Genomic DNA, 18,269 nt, shown 5'->3' on the forward strand with positions numbered 1-18,269 from the left:
CCGTGTCCGTCTGTCCCTCTGGCTGCGCAGGTCCCGCAGTGCCGCGCGTGGCGCTGCGGTTTCCATGGTGACGGTGCCGGGAACGTTCCCATGGATACGGAGCGGGATGGGGGAGCCCCGAAACTGGGGGGACATTCCCGAAACTGGGGGGACATTGCCGAAACCGGGGGGACATTCCTGAAACTGGGGGGACATTCCCGATCCATTCCCGATCCAGGGGGGACATTCCCGATCCATTCCCAATCCAGAGGGGCCCAGGATGGGGAGGCTCCAAAACTGTGGCCTGTCCCCAACGCCTGCCCTGTCCCCAAATCCTTGTCCTGTCCCCAAATCTCTGTCCTGTCCCCAAACCTGTGACCTGTCCCCAGTCCCCTCTCCTGTCCCCAAACTTCTGTCCTATCCCACAATCTCCCTCCTGTTCCCAAAATCTGTGTTGTGTCCCAAAATCCCTGTCCTGTCCCTAAATCTGTGTCCTGTCCCCAATCCTCTGTCCGGTCCCCAAACCTCCCTCCTGTCCCCACACCTGTGGCCTGTCCCCACACCCCTGCCCTGTCCCCAAACCCCTCTCCAGGGCCTGGGACCGCTGGGAATTTTGGGATTTTGTGGCACCAAACTCTGGGATGATCCTGGAAGGACCAGGCAGGGATGGAGCAGCTCCAGCAGTAAAATCAGGAATGTCCATCCTGGAAATCAGGAGCTCCAGGAGAATTGGGAATGTTCATCCCAGAACAAAGGAGCTCCGGGCTGACCCAATTCTGGCTTCTAGAGCCTGAAGGATCTGTGGGAAACAGGGAGAAGGAAAAACCCCAAAGGATGGAGGGACAGCACCCAGGGAATGGCTCCCAGTGCCAGAGGGCAGCCAGGGATGGGATCTTGGCAATGAGGAATTCCTGGCTGGGCTGGGATTGCCAGAGCAGCTGGGGCTGCCCCTGCATCCCTGGCAGTGCCCCAGGCCAGGCTGGACACTGGGGCTGGAGCAGCCTGGGACAGTGGGAGGTGTCCCCAGGTGGTGGCACTGGGTGATCGGTAATGTCCCATCCCACTCTGTCATTCTCTGATCCTATTCCAGAAATCTGGGGAATCCCAAAAAGCTCTGCCCGGGATCCCTGAATCCCCCCATCCCGATATTTGGGGACACTGATGTCCCCCCTTGTCCCGCTGGTGTCCCCATGTCCCCAGGGGGGTGGCGCTCGCCCTTTAATGCCCGGTCCGGCCCCTCCGCGGTGTCCCAGTGCCCCTGGAAGAGCGGGAGAGGAAAAATCCATGGAATTACCCGGCAGGCGCTGGGGACACTGCGGGGACACTGCGGGGACACTGCGGCCACCCGCGGGCGATCGATGCTCCCCGCGCTGTCCCCGTGTCCTGGCACGGGCGGGGACTCCAGGGGGACAATCCTGATCCTGTCCCTTCCCTTCCCCTGCTCCTTCCCCTGCTCCTGTCCCTGTCCCTTCTTGTCCTTTCTCCTGTCCCTGTCCCCTGTCCCTGTCCCCTGTCCCCGGGTTTGTCCCCGTCCCCCCCGCGGTGACAAAGGACACGCGGGGCCGGCCCGGGCCGCTCCGTGTCCCCGTCACGTGGCTTGGGGACAGCAGCGGTGACCTGGCCGTGGCCGGATGAGCGCGGGGACAGCGCGGCGGGGCTGGCACCGCCCCAGCACCGGCCCAGTGGCACTGCCAGCCCCGCGGGGGCGGCACGGCGGGGACGGAGCGGGACAGCCCCCGTGCCCCCCCCATTCCCGAGGGTTCCGGGGTCACTCAGGAGCGGCCCCGCAGGTGACGAACGGCACCGATTGTCCCCGGGCCCAAGCGACATTCCTGAACCTTCCCGGGAGCGATTGGATCCCTGATCCTTCCAGCATCCCTGATCCTTCTGGGAGGGTCTGGATCCCTGATCCTTCCAGGGGAGGGATTGGATCCCTGATCCTTCCTGGGCAGGGATTGGATCCCTGATCCTTCCACATCCCCTGATCCAGGTGAGGCTTTGGCTCCCTGATCTTTCCAGATTCCCAGATATTTCTAGGAAAGGGATTGTCTCCAGATCCTTCCAGGGCTGGGTTTGGCTCGCTTGATCCTTCCAGGAGAGGGTCTGGATCCCTGATCCTTCCAGGTGAGGGACTGGATCCCTGATCCAGGTGAGGGATTGGCTCCAGATCCCTCCCCGATCCTTCCCAGACAGGGATTGGAGCCCTGATCCTTCCAGGGCAGGGTTTGGCTCCCCTGAGAATTCCCGGTGTGGGTCTGGATTCCCAGATCTTCCAGGCCCCCTGATCCAGGTGAGGCTTTGGATCCATGATCTTTCCAAGTTTGGCTCCCTTGATCCTTCCAGGGCAGGGATTGGATCCCAGATCCTTCCAGGGCAGGGATTGGATCCCTGATCTTTCCAGGTTTTATTCCCCTGATCCTTCCACATTCCCTGATCCAGGTGAGGCTTTGGCTCCCTGATCTTTCCAGACTCCCAGATATTTCCAGGACAGGGATTGTCTCCAGATCCTTCCAGGGCAGGGATTGGATCCCAGATCTCTTCAGGAGAGGGATTGGATCCCTGATCCTTCCAGGTTTCCTTCCCCTGATCCTTCCAGGATCCCTGATCCAGGCCAGGTGGAGCTACAGGGTTGGATCCAGCTCTGCAGGCCAGGAATTATTTGGAATTCATGGAAAGAAGGGCAGGAATTGTTTGGAATTCATGGGAAGAAGGGCAGGAATGGTTTGAAGTCTCTGAAAGCACGGGAATTGTTCAGGATCTCTGGAAGGGCAGGAATAGTTTGGGATCCATGGAAAAAAGGGCAGGAATTGTTCAGGATCTCTGGAAGGGCAGGAATAGTTTGGGATCCATGGCCCCTCTCCCATGTGTCCGGGCAGTGACAATTCCAGGGCTGGAAAATCCCAGCTCTTCCTGGGCCCATTCCCAGTGATCCCAGCAGGATGCCAGGTCTCCCTTGGCCCTGTCATTCCCGGCTGTTTTTCCCAGGAAAAGCTCGGGAACGGCCTCACCTGGGCACACACCGAGCCAGGTGCTTCCCAAAAACCCTTTTCCCAAAGGATCCCGGATTTTCTGGATCGGGATGTGGGTGTGGAGAGGAGGCAGCAGCTTCCCAGCCATCCCTGAGCTTGGGAAAACCGGGAAAGTTGGGAAAGAGAAGGAATTTGACCCTGATTCCAATCCTAGGGAAAAATTCCATTTCCCAGGTAAAAATTCCAGTTCCAGGGAAAGGCTCCAATCCCAGGGAAAAAAAATCCATTTCCCTGGGAAAGCTCCAATCCCAAAATTCCAATCCCAGGGAAAAAATTAAATCCCAGGGAATAACTTCAATCCCAGTGAAAAGCTCCAATCCAATCTGAAAATCCCCCCCCAAAATCCCCCCAAAAATTCCCAAAAAATCCTTTCCAGGTCTCCCCATCCCACTGCCCTTACCCCAGGATTCTCCCGGCTGGATTCCCTCTGGAATTTCCCTCTGAATTTCTGTTCTCTCTGGAATTGCTGATCCCTCTGGAATTGCCTCTCCCAGCATTGGAATTCGGGCAAGGCTCCAGATTTATAATCCTGAAATGATGGGAAGAAGGCAGGAAATCTGGGAATTCTGTTCCCGCAGGAAAAGGTGGGAAGGAGGCTCTGCTCCGACCCTCTTGGGAATGCTTGGAAATCCGGGGAATGTTCAGAAATCCAAGGAAAGCTCAGAAATCCAAGGAATTTTCAGAAGCCCGAGGAAAATGCCACCGCAGGGAAAAAGAAATCTTGGAATACTTTTCTAGCTCCCTTGGAAGCTTTTCCAACCTTGTGTTTTTTCCCCCTGCTGTCGGAATGAGAATGAGGCTCTTTGGGCTGTGATTGCTAAAAGATTCCATGGATTCCTTGGGAAAAAAAAAAAAAAAAAAAAAAAAAGTGGAATTGTTTGGATTTCGTGAGCAGAGAAATGGATTTAAGGAGGGAAAACGACTCTGCAAAACGGAATTCGGGGCATTATTCCATTGTGGAATTTTTTCCAACCTTTCCCAGATGGGGCCTTAAAATTATTGGGAATTAATGAGGTATGGGAGGAAAAAAAAAAAAAAAAAAAGGGGAAAAAATCCCAGGGATCGCCATCTGGAGCTCTCCATTTGTGGGATAACGAGGCAGAGAGAGGGGGAAAAATGGGAATAAATCAAACCCGGGATTTGGGAAAGGGGAGAGGAGAATTTGGGATTGGATTGGGGCATGGATCCCAAGGGATCCACAGGGATCCAAAGGGTTTTCCCGTCTGCCACAGATCAGGAGGATCCCGTGGTTTTCCCTGTTTATCCCAGTTTTTCTCCTTCCCAAGTGCATTTTCCCGGCTGGAATTTTGGGGTTTTCCTGCTCTTTTTCCTCCTCCCTCAGTCAGGGATCCCGAAATTCTTTTGTGGGGTCCCTTTAGGGGATAGATCCTGCTGGGAGAATTCCATGGAATTCCCGAGGAGATTCCATGTGAAAAGTGGGGCTGATCCCAGAAAACTCGGAAATGGGCCCTGCTCAGGGAATTCCATGGAATTCCTGGAGAGATTCCGTGCAGGAGCAGTGTTGGAGTCCCGGAATCCCTTTGTGGGGTCCCTTTAGGGGATGGGTCCTACAGGGAGAATTCCCTGGATTTCCTGAGGAGATTCCATGTGAAAAGTGGGGCTGATCCCAGAAAACTCCTGGGAATGGGCCCAGCTGGGGGAATTCCATGGAATTCCTGAGGAGATTCCGTATGAAAAGCAGGGCTGATCCCGGATCTCTCCTGGGAATGGGCCCTGCTGGGGGAATTTTTGGGATCCCTTCCCATATTTCTTTTTTCTGGGAGTGTTTCCAGAGGGTCCCTATGGGAATGTCCATGTCCATCCTGGGGGATCCTTTCCTAAGGGACGATCCCTGCTGGGAATGGGGGTTCCAGGGTCCCTTCCCAGATTTCTCTGTCCTTGGGAATGGCTCTTCCTGGGGACACTCCCAGCTGGGGACGGGGATTCCAGGAGTCCCTTCCCACATTCCTCCATCCTTGGGAATGCCCTTCCTGGTGGGATATTCCCGGGAATCCCTGTGGGAATGTCCATGGGGAGAGTGGGAGTTCACTCCTGGACATTTCCTGAGGAACGGCCCTTCCTGGGGGATTCCAGAGGGTCCCTGAGGGAATGTCCGTGTCCATCCCGGGACTCCCATCCCAGGTTTCTCCTTGGGAATGGTCACTTTTTCAGGACAATCCCTGCCGGAGGGGGGGAGGTTTGTGAGATCCTGTGGGAATGTCCCTGGGGAGAGTGGGAATTCACTCCTGGACTTTTCCTGAGGAACGGCTCTTCCTGGGGAGCCATTCCAGAGGGGGAGTCCGTGTCCATCCCGGGGGTCCCTTCCCAGATTTCCCCATCCCTTGGCAACGCCGCTTTCTCCCCGCTGGCTCTGCCGGTTCCGGGGCTCCCTCGGGGGCTCGGGGATGCCGCTCCCGGGGCTGTCCCGCCGCTCCTCTCACCCCTCGCTTCCCCCCGCAGGGCCCCGGGCGGGCGCTGAGCGCGGCCCCGGCGCGGTGCGGAGCCGGTGCCGGTGCCGGTGCGGGAGCGGAGCGGGCGCGGGCCGCCCGCCGCGGCGCACGGAGCATGCCTCTGAGCCCCGCGGGCAGCAAGCATGAGAGCCCCGAGTCGCCGCCGCCGGAGCCGCCGCCGGAGCGCCAGCCCCGAGTCGCCGCCGTCAGCAGCAGCAGCGGGGAGCCGAGCCCCGGCCTGCGGGAGGAGCCGCGCCTGGAGCCGGCCCGGGGCCACGGCGGGCCCCGCTCGCCCAAGCTGGCGGCCCCGGCGCGCATGGAGGAGCCCGCGCCCGGCGCCATCGTGGTGCGCATCGGCATCCCCGACCTGCAGCAGACGGTGAGTGCGGAGGGAGGCACCGGGCACGGAGGGAGCAGGGAGGGAGCCCCGAGCGGCCACCGCCGCGCCGGGACCGCCCGAGCCGGGAGGGATGGGCAGCGGGAGGGATGTGCACCGGGAGGGATGCGCACCGGGACCGCCCGAGCCGGGATGCGCACCGGGAGGGATGGGAATCGGGACCGCCCGAGCCGGGAGGGATGCGCACCGGGAGGGATGCGCACCGGGAGGGATGCGCACCGGGACCGCGCCGATCCGGGATGCGCAGCGGGAGCCGCACCGGGAGCGCCCGAGCCGGGATGCGCAGCGGGAGCCGCACCGGGAGCGCCACCGCGAGCGGCCCGCGCTGGGATGCGCAGCCCAGAGCGGCCCCGATCCGCATCCAGAGCCGCCCTCACCCGCACTCACAGCGGGCCCGGTCCGCGCCGCGATCCGCACCCGGACCGGCCCCAAACCTCGCTCAGACCGGCCCCGTTCCGCACCCACATCGGTCCCGAGCCTCACTCAGACGGGTCCCGATCTGCGCCCCGGTCCGCAGCCGGTTCAGCGCCGCACCGGCACTGGCCGCGACCCACATCCCACCCGCTCCCAGCCCCACTCCCGCCCCGGCGGCACCGGCAAACTTCTCCCCGCCGCGGGCCCGGCAGAACGGGTCCCATCGCCCGGGTCCCCGGTGTCCCCAGCCCGGTGTCCCCAGCCCGGTGTCCCCTCCCCGGTGTCCCCAGCCCGGTGTCCCCCCGCTCCCGCGGTGCCCAGTGGCAGCGCTGCCATCCCGGGGTGCGGCCGCGGCGCGGGGCCGCTCCCCGCCCCAGGGCTCCGCACCCACCGGGACCGGGCTGGGAACGGGACCGGGACTGGGACTGGGATTGGGACCAGCTCCAGGAGTGGGACTGGGACCGGGCTGGGAATGGGCAGCAGGGGCAGCTCCAGCACTGCTCTGGAACCAGGAGCAGCTCTGGGACTGGGATTGGGACCAGGACTGGGATTGGGATCGGCTCCAGGACTGGGACTGGGACCGGGGCCAGGCTGTGGGGCCACAGTACCGGTGGGTGACGGTCACTCGTGTCCAGGGGGCTCCGCTGGGCTGGACAGTGGTGGCGTGGTGGACACTGGAATGGTGTGGGGTGATGGACACTGGAATGGCATGGGGTGGTGGACACTGGAATGGTTTGGGGGTGATAGACACTGGTTTGGGGTGATGGACACTGGAATGGCGTGGGGGTGATGGACACTGGAATGGTGTGGGGTGATGGACACTGGAATGGTTTGGGGTAATGGACACTGGTTTGGGGTGATGGACACTGGAATGGTGTGGGGTGATGGACACTGGAATGGTGTGGGGTGATGGACACTGGAATGGCGTGGGGTGATGGACACTGGAATGGCGTGGGGTGATGGACACTGGTTTGGGGTGATGGACACTGGACTGGGGGTCATGTGCCAGTGCCATTGGTGGGATGTGCCAGAGTGACCCCGGGAATGACCCCAGAGGGACCCCGAAGCCCAGGAGTGACCCTGGGGTGACCCAGGAGGGCACAGCCCTGGTGAGGGCGCAGGGATCCAGGAAACCAGAATTCCCTGGACTTGGGGGATTTGTAGGGAATGAGGAGCAGGAAAAGCTGAAGGGCCGCAAGGATGGGGTAATTAACAGCCCTCATTAGGGGAGTGGGCAGCTGGAGGTGACAAGGGTGAGGTGACAAGGGTGAGGTGACAGAGCTGGGGTGAGCAGAGGGCACCGAGGGCAGTCAGAGCCTCTTGGACAAGGAAAGTTCTCTTGTGGAGCCTGGCATGGGGTCCCCACGGGGACTGCGGGGTGGTGGCACTGGGGACACCGAGCCTGTGGCCAGTGGCAATGGGGACTCATGGGCTGTGTCTGGTGGCACTGGGGACACTGAGCTGGCAGTGGCTGGTGACACTGGGGACATTGAGTCTGTGGTCAGTGGCAGTGGGCACACAGAGCTGGCAGTGGCTGGTGGCACTGGGGACATCGAGCCTGTGGTCAGTGGTAGTGGGGACACCAAGCTTGCGCCTGGTGGCACTGGGGACACAGAGCTGGCAGAAGCCAGTGACACTGGGGACATCGAGTCTGTGGTCAATGGCACTGGGCACACAGGGTCTGTCACTGGTGGCACTGGGGACACTGAGCTGTCGGAGGCTGGTGGCACTGGGGACACTGGGGACACTGAGCTGTCGGAGGCTGGTGGCACTGGGGACACTGGGGACACTGAGCTGTCGGAGGCTGGTGGCACTGGGGACTCACGGGCCGTGTCTGGGGACACTGGGGACACGGGGCCTACACTGTCCCCTGTGGTTGGTGGCACTGGGGACACCTGGCCTGTGTCTGGTGGCACTGGGGACACTGAGGTGGCCGAGGGCCATCCCAGAGGTGCCTCTGGAGCTCTGGATCCACGGCCAATGTCCCACTGGCTCTTCCATAAAAACTCTGCTGGAGATGGGAACTCTTTGGGATCAGCAGTTTGGGAACTCTTTGGGATCACCGGGATGGGAATTCTCTCGATCACCAGTTTGGGAATTCTTTGGGATCACTGGGATGGGAGTTCTTTGGCATCATCAGTTTTCCAGCCCCAAGTCTGGCTCCATCCCGGCATTCCCAAGGTCAGGAATGCCGTAAAGCTCGGGTTATGGAATTCCCTTTTTTTTTTTTTTTTCTGGGAACCTCCAGGTGGGATTTGAAAGTCCCAGGAAGTTTTCCTGCCCTCCTGGAATTTGCTCATCCCAAATCCTTGGAATTCCCTGGAAGTGCTGGAATTCACGGGTGCAAATCTCCCCCCAGTTTTCCCGGGAATAAAGGGCCTTTTCCATTGGCCCATCCCAGTTTTTATCACCTGCACCTGAGCCAGGGAAGAGGGCTTAAATTCCCCACACCTGGAAAATCCTGGGAAAGCTCCCGGTGGGTGGTGGGGCTGCTCCAGGGAGCTGCAATTCCCAAAACCTCTGGAATTGCTCCCAACCCTCAGCATTCCAGAGCTCTGGAAGAGCTTGGACAATGCTGGAAGGTCCCAGAGGTCTGAAAAATTTGGGACAATGCCTTCAGGTCAGTGCTGGGAATGTTGGGATTATTTTGTGCAGGGCCAAGAGTTGGACTTTGAGATCCTTGGGGGGAGAGGGGGGGTGGTTCCAGCTTGGAATGTTCTGGAATTTCGTGGGAAAGGGGAAAGTTTGGCAGGGAGCGGGGCTGTGGGAAACGAGGAATTTTTGGGGTCTTTCCTCCTCTTTTCTCCTTCTCTTCCCTTCCCAAGCGTCCCGGGGGGTGATGGGATCCCAATTCCCGCTTCTCCCACCTCGGACTGTGGATGCAGGAGCTTGGGTTTTCCTGAGGTGTCCAGGGGGCCTGGAATGTCCTGGAATGTCCAGGGGGCCTGGAATGTCCTGGAATGTCCTGGGGGTCTGGAATGTCCTGGGGTGCCCAGGTGGGAGGTCGGGAATGTCCTGGGATGTCTGAGCAGGTCTGGAATGTCCTGAGGCGTCTGGAAGGTTGGGGAGCCAGGGGTGTCCCACTGATCCCAGGGCAGCATTCCAGGGAAACCACGGGGTGTCCCACTGATCCCATCACAGGATTCCAGGGAATCTGTAGCATGTCCCACTGATCCCTATGCAGCATTCCAGGGAAACCAGCCGTGATCCAGGATCTGGGCTCGGCCTGGAGCTCCCGGTGTTTCCCATCCTGGAGCTTTTCCATTGGGCAGGGAACTGATTCCCTTGGATGCCCTGAGCTCCGGAGATTTCCAGTTTTGGAATTTGAGGACCTGGATCACTCCCTGAGCTGGGAATGTGATCCTGGCAAAAGGAGGGTGCAGGAATCCCCGAGGATCCTTTGGAGCTTCCCTGTCCCATCCCGGAGCCGCAGATCCTTCGGGAAGAGCCATTCCCGCCTCCGGCTGCTCCGTGGGAAGGGTGGTGGAGACCCGGGATAAAATTATCCCAACCTCCCACGGGGTCCGGGAGCTCGGAGCCGGATTTTAAGGAGACAGGAACACGCCCGAGCCGGGGTTGGTTCCTCTGGAATAATTTATGGATTCTGCACTGTTAAATCCCACGGGAAAACCCATTCCTGAAATTTGGCGGGAGCGCTTTGGGAGCAGCCTCCCTCTTTGGTGGGAAAAAGTGGCAAACCCAGGGAAAATCCCGGGAATGTGCCGAGTTTTCCTCTCTGTTGGCAGTGTTGGAATCCTGGAGGTGCCGGAGCAAACCTTGGGATTCTCCCATGGGAATGGGCTCCGTGGGGGCCGGCACTGGCTGTGATTCCAAAGGTTTTCCATTTGTTTTTCCTCTGGAAGCAGGGGAAAGCTCATCCCAAGGAACCACAGGTTCATCACATCCCAGGAAATCCGGGATGTGGAGAGAGGGGAGGCTCCTGCAGCCTCGGGAAGCTGCCAGCATTCCCAGAGCTGGAATTTATGGGAACAGCTGGGAAAGATCAGGGATGTGCGGCCAGGGAGGAATTTTCTGGAATTTTCCAAAGGTTTTCCTCCCCCGTTTTGTGCTGGAAACTCTTCCTCTTCCCTTTGAAATCATGGAAAAGACGGAATTCAAATAAAATCCCAGCTGGATTCATCTGGGAGCAGCTCCCGGCACTGGATGGCCCGGGAGTGTCCATCTGGAATTCCAGAGGTTTTTCCTCACGGTTTCCGGGATGTGTTGGGAGCTCCCGGCCCTGATCCCTCAATCCTTGGAATGCCGGAGTGAGAATTCCCACGTTTTGTCCCTTCCGAGGCGGTTTTTAACTGGGAGCATCCCAGTTTTCCTCCAGCTTTGCCAAGGAGATCCCTCAGTGTTCCAAGGCTGGGTGGGAATGGGAATTCTGGTTGGGAATTCCTTTGGGATGAGGAAGAGGAGGCTCCTGCCCATCCCACGTGGCCGATTCCCGGGAAGGGAAGGGAGAACATGGAAAAGGGAGGGATGAGAGTGGAGATCCCACAGGAATGTGGATTCCAAGGGATGAGAACTCCTGGAAAAGTGAAGGATGAGGGTGGAGATCCTTCCGTGGGAATGTGGATTCCAAGGGATGGGAGCACCTGGAAAAGTGTGGGATGAGGGCGGAGATGCTTCTGTGGGAATGTGGATTTCAAAGGATGGGAGCACCTGGAAAAATTATGGATGAGGGTGGAGGTCCTTCTGTGGGAATGTGGATTCCAAGGGATGGGAACACCTGGAAAAGGGAGGGATGAGAGTGGGCATGTGGATTCCAAGGGAAGAGAGAGCATGGAAAAGTGTGGGATGAGGGATCGCTCCTCTTCCCACCAATTCCCTGCCTCCATCCCGAGGCTTTTCCATTCTCTGTTTTCCCAGTCCTTAGATCCCAAAATTCCTGAAATTCCCCTCTCCATTCTCCACTCTCCAGCCATGGGAACACTGTAAAAAAAAAAAGGGGGGGGAAATCAGGAGAATTCGATTCCTGCAAGGGGAAAATCGGGATATTGGGAATGGCCCTTGGGAATGGCCCCAAACCTTTGATCCTTCCCTGCTTTCGCACTGCGGCAAAAACCCCGGGATATCAGGAGAATTCCAATGGAATTTTCCCCCGTTTTAGGGCAGAATCAAAGCGCTTCCAAACAGGCCGGGAGCTGCTTTTTGCCTGGAGCTTCCCATTGTTTTTCCATGGAAATGCCGCTCCTTTCAGAGCCGCCGCATCGCGCTCCATGAATGGAGCAGCTGCTCCGCTTTTCTCCCCTCTTCCCCATTTCCATTTTTCCTGTCCCCATTCCTGCAGGTGCTGCCTGCGGATTTTTCCAGGCTTTTTGTGGCTTTTTTTTTTTTTTTTTTTTTTTTGGGAGCTGTTTTTTTTCCCGTGGCGGCCGTTGGAGCATCCGGAGGGAGGATCCGGATGGAGCAGAGTGAGAGTGTCCCGAAAACCAGTGGGAATCAAATGAGTGATTCCCAAAAATCCCCTGGAAGGATTCAGGTGCTTTAACCATAAATCCTGGAATCACTGAGCTTGGAAAAGAATTCCAAGATCAAATCCAAGCTGGGCCTGATCCCAATCCCACAGCTCTGAGAGCCACATCCAGGAATTCCTTGGATTCCTTCATGGATGGCCATCCCGGCTTTTCCAGCCCCATCCCGGCTTTTCCAGCCCCATCCCGGCTTTTCCAACCCCTGATCCAGAGGAAACGTGGGAAAGCTGCAGTTCCACCACATTTAAGTGGCTTTTTCCACCCCAAATCCGAACAATTCCATGGAAATAAATCCCATTTATCCCAAACAATTCCCCTGGCACATTCCAGCGGATGCCGAGCAGCAGAACCTCCCGAAATATTCCAGCACAACCCCAAATCCCGGGAATTGCCCTGGGGGCAAAGTCACCCTCTGTGAGCTCAATCAAACAAAGTGGATCGATGGGAATCTGAGCAATTCCCGATTTTATCCGGGAGAAATCCGCCAGCAGCAAAATCCGCCCGCAAACAGCCGGAGCTGCCGTGCATTCCCAATCCACGGCTTTTTCCAAGGAAAATCCGACTCAGATCAAGCCGTGACTGGCGCATTTGCAATTTAATAAATTTAAAAGATTTTACGACCAAAATTCCCTATTTTTCACCTCCCAAGCGGATTTGCTGGAACAGGAACAGGATGCATCCATTGAGGCAATTTTCATGGAAAGCATCAATCCCATCTTTTCATTTTTCCAGCCATTTTTTTTCGGGAAGAGCACATTCCGTGCTTAATAAAGAGGAATTCTGAGTCATTTGAGGCGAGGAAAAATTGGCGTGAAAAGAAAATTAGCTGAGCGCTTGGAAATATTCCTAAAAAAAAAAATAAATCAGGAATAACGGCTCTGAATTCCATCTGCTGGATTCCTTGGGAATGTGGGAGCGACCAAAGAGCTCCCGCAGGAGGAAAGGAGAAAAAGGAACAGGAGGAAAAAAAAAGGGATTTTTTTTTCCCAAGAATTCCTTAAAAATGAGGGTTTCTTGTGGCCAGCAAAATCTTGGAGCTGGGGGTTCTCAAATTCTGGGAATTGCCTGAAACGATGGGAATGGGGAAGGAAAAGGAACTCTTGGAAGGGAAGGAAATTCCTGCCCTTGTTCCCTCTGAGGGTCTGCAGATTCCGGGCCCTTCCCACCGGGAATGCCCTGGAGGGGCTGGAAAATCTCATAAATCCTGCTGGGAATCCCAAGAATTCCAGGATTCTCTCATTCCCTTGGGATGCAGATGGGATCCCCAGGGGAGAGTGGGAATTGTAAAATGTAAGGAATGCCGTGGGATTGGGTATGGAAACCCCATGGATACCAAAGGGAGAAGAAAAGGCTGGAATTCCGTGTCCATGGCCAGTTTGTCCCGGCAGGAAATGATGGAAAAGGGGCTGGAATTAATGAGGGAATTAAGGAATGCCCGGGATCCAGAGCGGGAAAGAAGCAGCGGGAGAAAGGTTTGCACATTCCATGGGAAAGTTCTGGATCCTGGGGATAAGGAGGGGATGGAGCGGGGCCGGGGAAGGGAATGGAGCTGGGAAAGGGCTGGAAAACTCCAGAGGGGTCTGGGATTTGGGCTGGAAAACACCGGAGGGATTTGGGAAAGATCTGGAAAACTCCGGCTGGATTTGGGATTTGGGCTGGAAAACTCCAGAGGGATTTGGGATTTGGGCTGGAAAACAGGAAAACACCGGAGGGATTTGGGAAAGATCTGGAAAACTCCAGCTGGATTTGGGATTTGTGCTGGAAAACTCCAGAGGGGTTTGGGATTTGGGAAAGATCTGGAAAACTCCGGAGGGATTTGGGAAAGATCTGGAAAACTCCAGAGGGATTTGGGATCTGGGCTGGAAAACTCCAGAGGGATTTGGGATTTGGGCTGGAAAACTCCAGCTGGATTTGGGATCTGGGCTCAGCCTGGAGCAGAGGCGGCTCTGGGGCTCCTTTGGGACGGGCTCTGGCTCATCCCGGGATTCTCAGGGGAGCTTCTGGAAGCCCTGGGCCGGCCCTGGGGCTCCCTCATTCCCGAGGGATTTCCCTTTGCTTCCCAGATTTCCATCGGGCCTGGGCGGGGCTCGGGGCTGGGCCGGGTGCTCCCGGATCCGGGATTTCCCGGCTTTGGCTTTTCCAAAGGGAAATTCCTTTTTTCTGATTTCTTTTCTCAATCCTGGATCCCATCCCACCTCATTCCCACATTTTATATTATTCCGGCTTTCCCAGCTTTTTCCATGCCGATATCCGTGAAAATTTTAACGAATCAATTCAAACCACCCCAAAACACAGATTAATTAACCCTCATCCATTCCCACATTCCAGGAATTTGGGCTTTTCCATGGAAAAACTCCTTCGGCCGGGCTGTTAAAACTCATTTTTCCGGACGATCCCGTTTGGAATCAAACATTCCGCAGCCGCCTTTGTCCCGGATCTTCAATTATCCCGACATTCACGGGTCACTGATTAATTAATTAATTATGGTTGATTAATTAACCAATCAAATCCTCCCCCCTGCTCCCGTCGGGGATCGATAGAAATTCCGGCTTTTTGTTTTTATCCTGGTTTTTTACGGAATGAGGGAAGCCTGCAGTGAGGAGTGGGAGAAGGAACGAGCTCGTCCTTGGGAATGATGGGATTTTTTTTTTTCCCCTGGAAAATTATTTCCTTTATTGGGAATTTGAGAAAATTGGGGATTTCTGGGAGGTTTTATTGGGAATCTGAGAGAATTGGGGTGGGAGAAATCCTTAAGGAACTTCAGATTCCAATGGGGATCCGGGATGATCCAAGGTCATCCAACCCTGCCCAAAATTGGATAAAAATTCCCTAAAAAAAATCAGAAAATGAGGAATTATTATCCAAGCCCACTTCTATTAATTAGCAATAAACAAATATTTGCTGATTAATAATTCATTTATTAATCCTTTATTAATTAAAATTTCCTGCCCAATTCCTCCTTTTCCCTCCCTTCCCATTAAATCCCCTTTGGAATTTCGTCGGATTCAAATCCCAATTTGATTTTGCATTAAACAAAATCCTGTCATTTATTATTCAGCTTTCCCGTGGTAAATTCCCATTTTTCCAGCAAAAAGTTGGAAATTTTATCCACATCATTTTCAACCCGTGTTTTCCCAGATTTTTTTTTGCATGGATGCATCAAATCCTTGTTTTCTCTTGACCGGTTTGTAGTTTCCCAACTTTTTTTTTTTTGGTGCTGTTGCATCCTAAATAATCAGATCCTTGTTTTTTGTGGGAAGCAGGAGAGAAAATTCCATAGGAATGTGCAGGATTCCAATTCAAGCTGGGAATTAGTGGAAGGAAAATCCCAATTTTAAGCGGGTAAAGTACAGATAGGAGGCAAAATTCCCCCTTTATTCCCTTTATTTCCCAGCTCGGAATTCCAGATTTTTTCCTGGGAATCTGAGTGTGGAGCTGGAGGCTGGAATTTCCTGGGAACGGCCCCTGGAAGCGTTGGACCAATCCTGGCAGGATTGATCCGGAGGGGAGTGGTTGGATGAATTTATCAACATTCCCAGGATTTCTTTGGCTTGGGATTCAAAGCTCCGGAGCGGCCGCTCCCAGAGGATCCATGGAAAACAGGGATACCCCTTCCATGGGATTTTGTCCCCTCGGAGCATCCGGGGGGACACGGAGGGAGGACAAGGAAAAGACGGAACCGCCAGTGAGAAAAGTTGGGAATTTTCGCTCCGGGATGGAGCAGCCGGTGAGTGCTGGACTTTCCAAGGAATCCCTGACGGAATTCCTGATGGGAATTCCCACCGGGATTGCAGGGATGGAGAGGATGAGGAGGGAGGAATGACGGCATTCCAAGTGGTGATTCCATAGGGAAAAGAGATTTTTGGGAAGGAGCCGCCTTCGAGACCTAAAGAGCAATGAACGGATACGGGATTTTCCATGGAAAACCGGGAAATCCCGGAGAGAATTCCCGGGGAAGTTTAACTGTTGGGTTTTCCTGGTGATGCGGTGGCCAAACGAGTTTGGAATCTTGGATAGGATTGGATGTAAAGGAAGGGAATTCTGAGAAATTCCCAGTCTGAAAATTTCAGTTTGGATTGAATTAAAAGTTCTGGAATGGCCACTTCCAGAGGCTCCTGCTGAAACGGAATTCCAAGAATTTCTGGAAGGGCTGGAGAAGCTCCAGGGGGAAGGGAAGGAGCTTGGAATGGGAAAAATTCCCAAGGATGAGTTGTGGATTTTTTTGGGAAAGTGCTGAGGAAAGGAGGGAGAATATTCCAAGGTGTTCAGAATTTGGAAGGGAATTTTGGGAAGAAGGAGACGTGAGGGCAAAGATCCAGTGGGTCCTGGAATTCCAGAGGGATTGGGAAAAATGCTGGAAAAGTGAGGCAAGGGTGCTGCTTCCCAAGGGAAAATTCCAGCCTCGATCTGTTGGATCAGGAGCTGCCAGGGATGGACTGGGAAGGCTTTTCCAGGGAATTGTGGTGTTTCCTTGGAATTCCTGACGGTTTTCCTTGTGGGGAACCTTTATCCCAGAAAACTGATGGAGCAAATCCCATGGGAAGCCCTGGGTGGGACGGGGGGGAGTGAATTCCCTGGAAACATTCCAAGGTTTTGGGGACTTTGGGAATATTGGGAGGATCGGGGCTGTCAGTGCTGCGGAAAGTTCGGAATTCCGGGATTTTTGGATGGAGTTTTGAACCGTGAGTCACCGGATGGGATTTTGGGGCTGGGTTTTGTGGGATGACACAACATCCGACGCCCTTCCCGATGGATCGCCCCCTGATTCACTGGAAAATCCCAAATCCTTTGTTCTTCTGGCTCCAGGAACTCCAGGTGCTTCCTGGATCCTCCCTCTCACCCTTATCCCTTTTTTTTTTTTGCTGGAAGCAGTTTCTCCCAGCATGGAATTAAACTCCGGGAATGGTGGGGCTGGAATTTTCCTCAGGAGATGATCTAAGCCCCCAAAATTCCGGCTCTTTTTTCCCCAGCTGGCTCCACAAACTGGTCCCAGTTTGACTTTGGAGGGTGGAAAAAAAATTCCTGTGGATTCCTCCTCTCCTCCAGGATTTCTTTCCCCTGGATATCCAAAAATCCCAACTCCTTCCCAGGACTGTGGTTGGGAATGATGGGAATGATGACATCCAGCCCGGCCCAAGGTGGGATTTGGGAGCTCCAGGTGGGAATTCCCATGGATATTCCCAATCCTGTGTCTCTGATCCCTTCTCCCACCAACCCGCGGGAATCCAGGAGAATCCCATGGGATTGGGAATGGGATTGGGAATGGGAATGCTGCTGGAATGGCATGGGAGGAGGAATCGGGAAGAAAACCAGGATCCTGGGAGAAATCCAAAGAGAATCCTTGGAGGAAAGCCAGGAATGTTCCCTGGGCCTGGATTGGGGCTGGAACCTTGTCCTGGTTTTAGGAGGATCCACATTGGGATCCATTCCCAAATCCCTGTCCAGATCTGTACCCAGATCCATTCCCGGATCCACGTTGGGATCCAATTTGGGATCCATGTCCACATCCATTCCCAAATCCATGTCAGGATCCATTCCTGAATCTGTGTCAGGATCCACTTTGGGATCCACGCCTGGATCCATTCCCAAATCCATGTCAGGATCCATTCCTGAATCCGTGTTGGGATCCACTTTGGGATCCATGCCCAGATCCATCCCTAAATCCACGTTTGGATCCATGTCCGGATCCGTGCCCGGAGCGTGGCAATTCCTCAGGGACGGACACGGATCCATCTTGGATCCGTAAACTTGGGAATTCCTCATTCCCCAGCGGCCTCCTCCCCCCAGAACCCCCCAAACCCCAACTCCCTCCTTTCCCCCTCCTTTCCCTCATTCCCTGAAGAACAGCCTGGTGAATTCCCATTTTCTCCCTGTTTTCCTTTGGGATTCACCGTGGGAACATCCAAGTTTTTGGGGTTTTTTTAAAAAAAGAAAAATATCAGGAAAACTTGGGAATTCTTCGTTTCCCACAGCTCTGCCTCCCCCAGAATCCCCAAACCCCAACTCTCCCTTTTCCCTCCTTTATTCCCCCATTCCCTGGAGAACCCGGTGAATTCCCGTTTTCTCCCTCTGTTTCCCTTTGGAATTCACAGTGGGAACACCCTTTTTTTTTCATTTTGTTTTTAATTTAAAAAAATAATCACGAACACTTGGAAATTCCTGATTTTCCATAGGATTCCTCCCAGGATTGCACAAACCCCAACTCTCCCCTTTCCCTCCCTCTTTTCCCCCATTCCCATGGAGAACTCTGTGAATTCCCATTTTCTCCCTCTCTTTCCCTACGAATTTCCCTTTGGAGTCCACAGTGGGAACACCCAATTTTTTTTCATTTTTTTAAATCAAAATACCTGGAAAACTTGGGAATTCCTGGTTTTCCACAGGTCTGAACCCCAAAAACCCCAACTCCCCCCCTTTCCCTCCTTTATTCCCCCATTCCCTGGAGAACCTGGTGAATTCCTGTTTTCTCCCTCTGTTTCCCTTTGGAATTCACAGTGGGAACACCCTTCTTTTTTTTTTTTTT

At 55.0% G+C, this 18,269-nt stretch overlaps 1 protein-coding gene across 1 annotated transcript in view; it reads left to right on the forward strand.

Annotated features, from left to right (window-relative positions):
* The window catches only part of LOC139587665 (SH3 and multiple ankyrin repeat domains protein 3-like), a gene marked incomplete at its 3' end in the record, with an annotated part of 44,171 nt that overhangs the window by 16,111 nt on the left and 9,791 nt on the right, over window positions 1–18,269 (forward strand). Inside the window, exon 3 of the mRNA XM_071422057.1 lies at window positions 5,469–5,837. Coding sequence (XP_071278158.1) covers window positions 5,574–5,837 — 264 coding nt within the window. The remainder of the gene's footprint in view (window positions 1–5,468; window positions 5,838–18,269) is intronic.

This window comes from Agelaius tricolor, unplaced genomic scaffold (genome assembly GCF_023055355.1).
Source record: "Agelaius tricolor isolate 1412-34295 unplaced genomic scaffold, bAgeTri1.0.p SCAF_3, whole genome shotgun sequence".
Classification (NCBI taxonomy): domain Eukaryota; kingdom Metazoa; phylum Chordata; class Aves; order Passeriformes; family Icteridae; genus Agelaius; species Agelaius tricolor.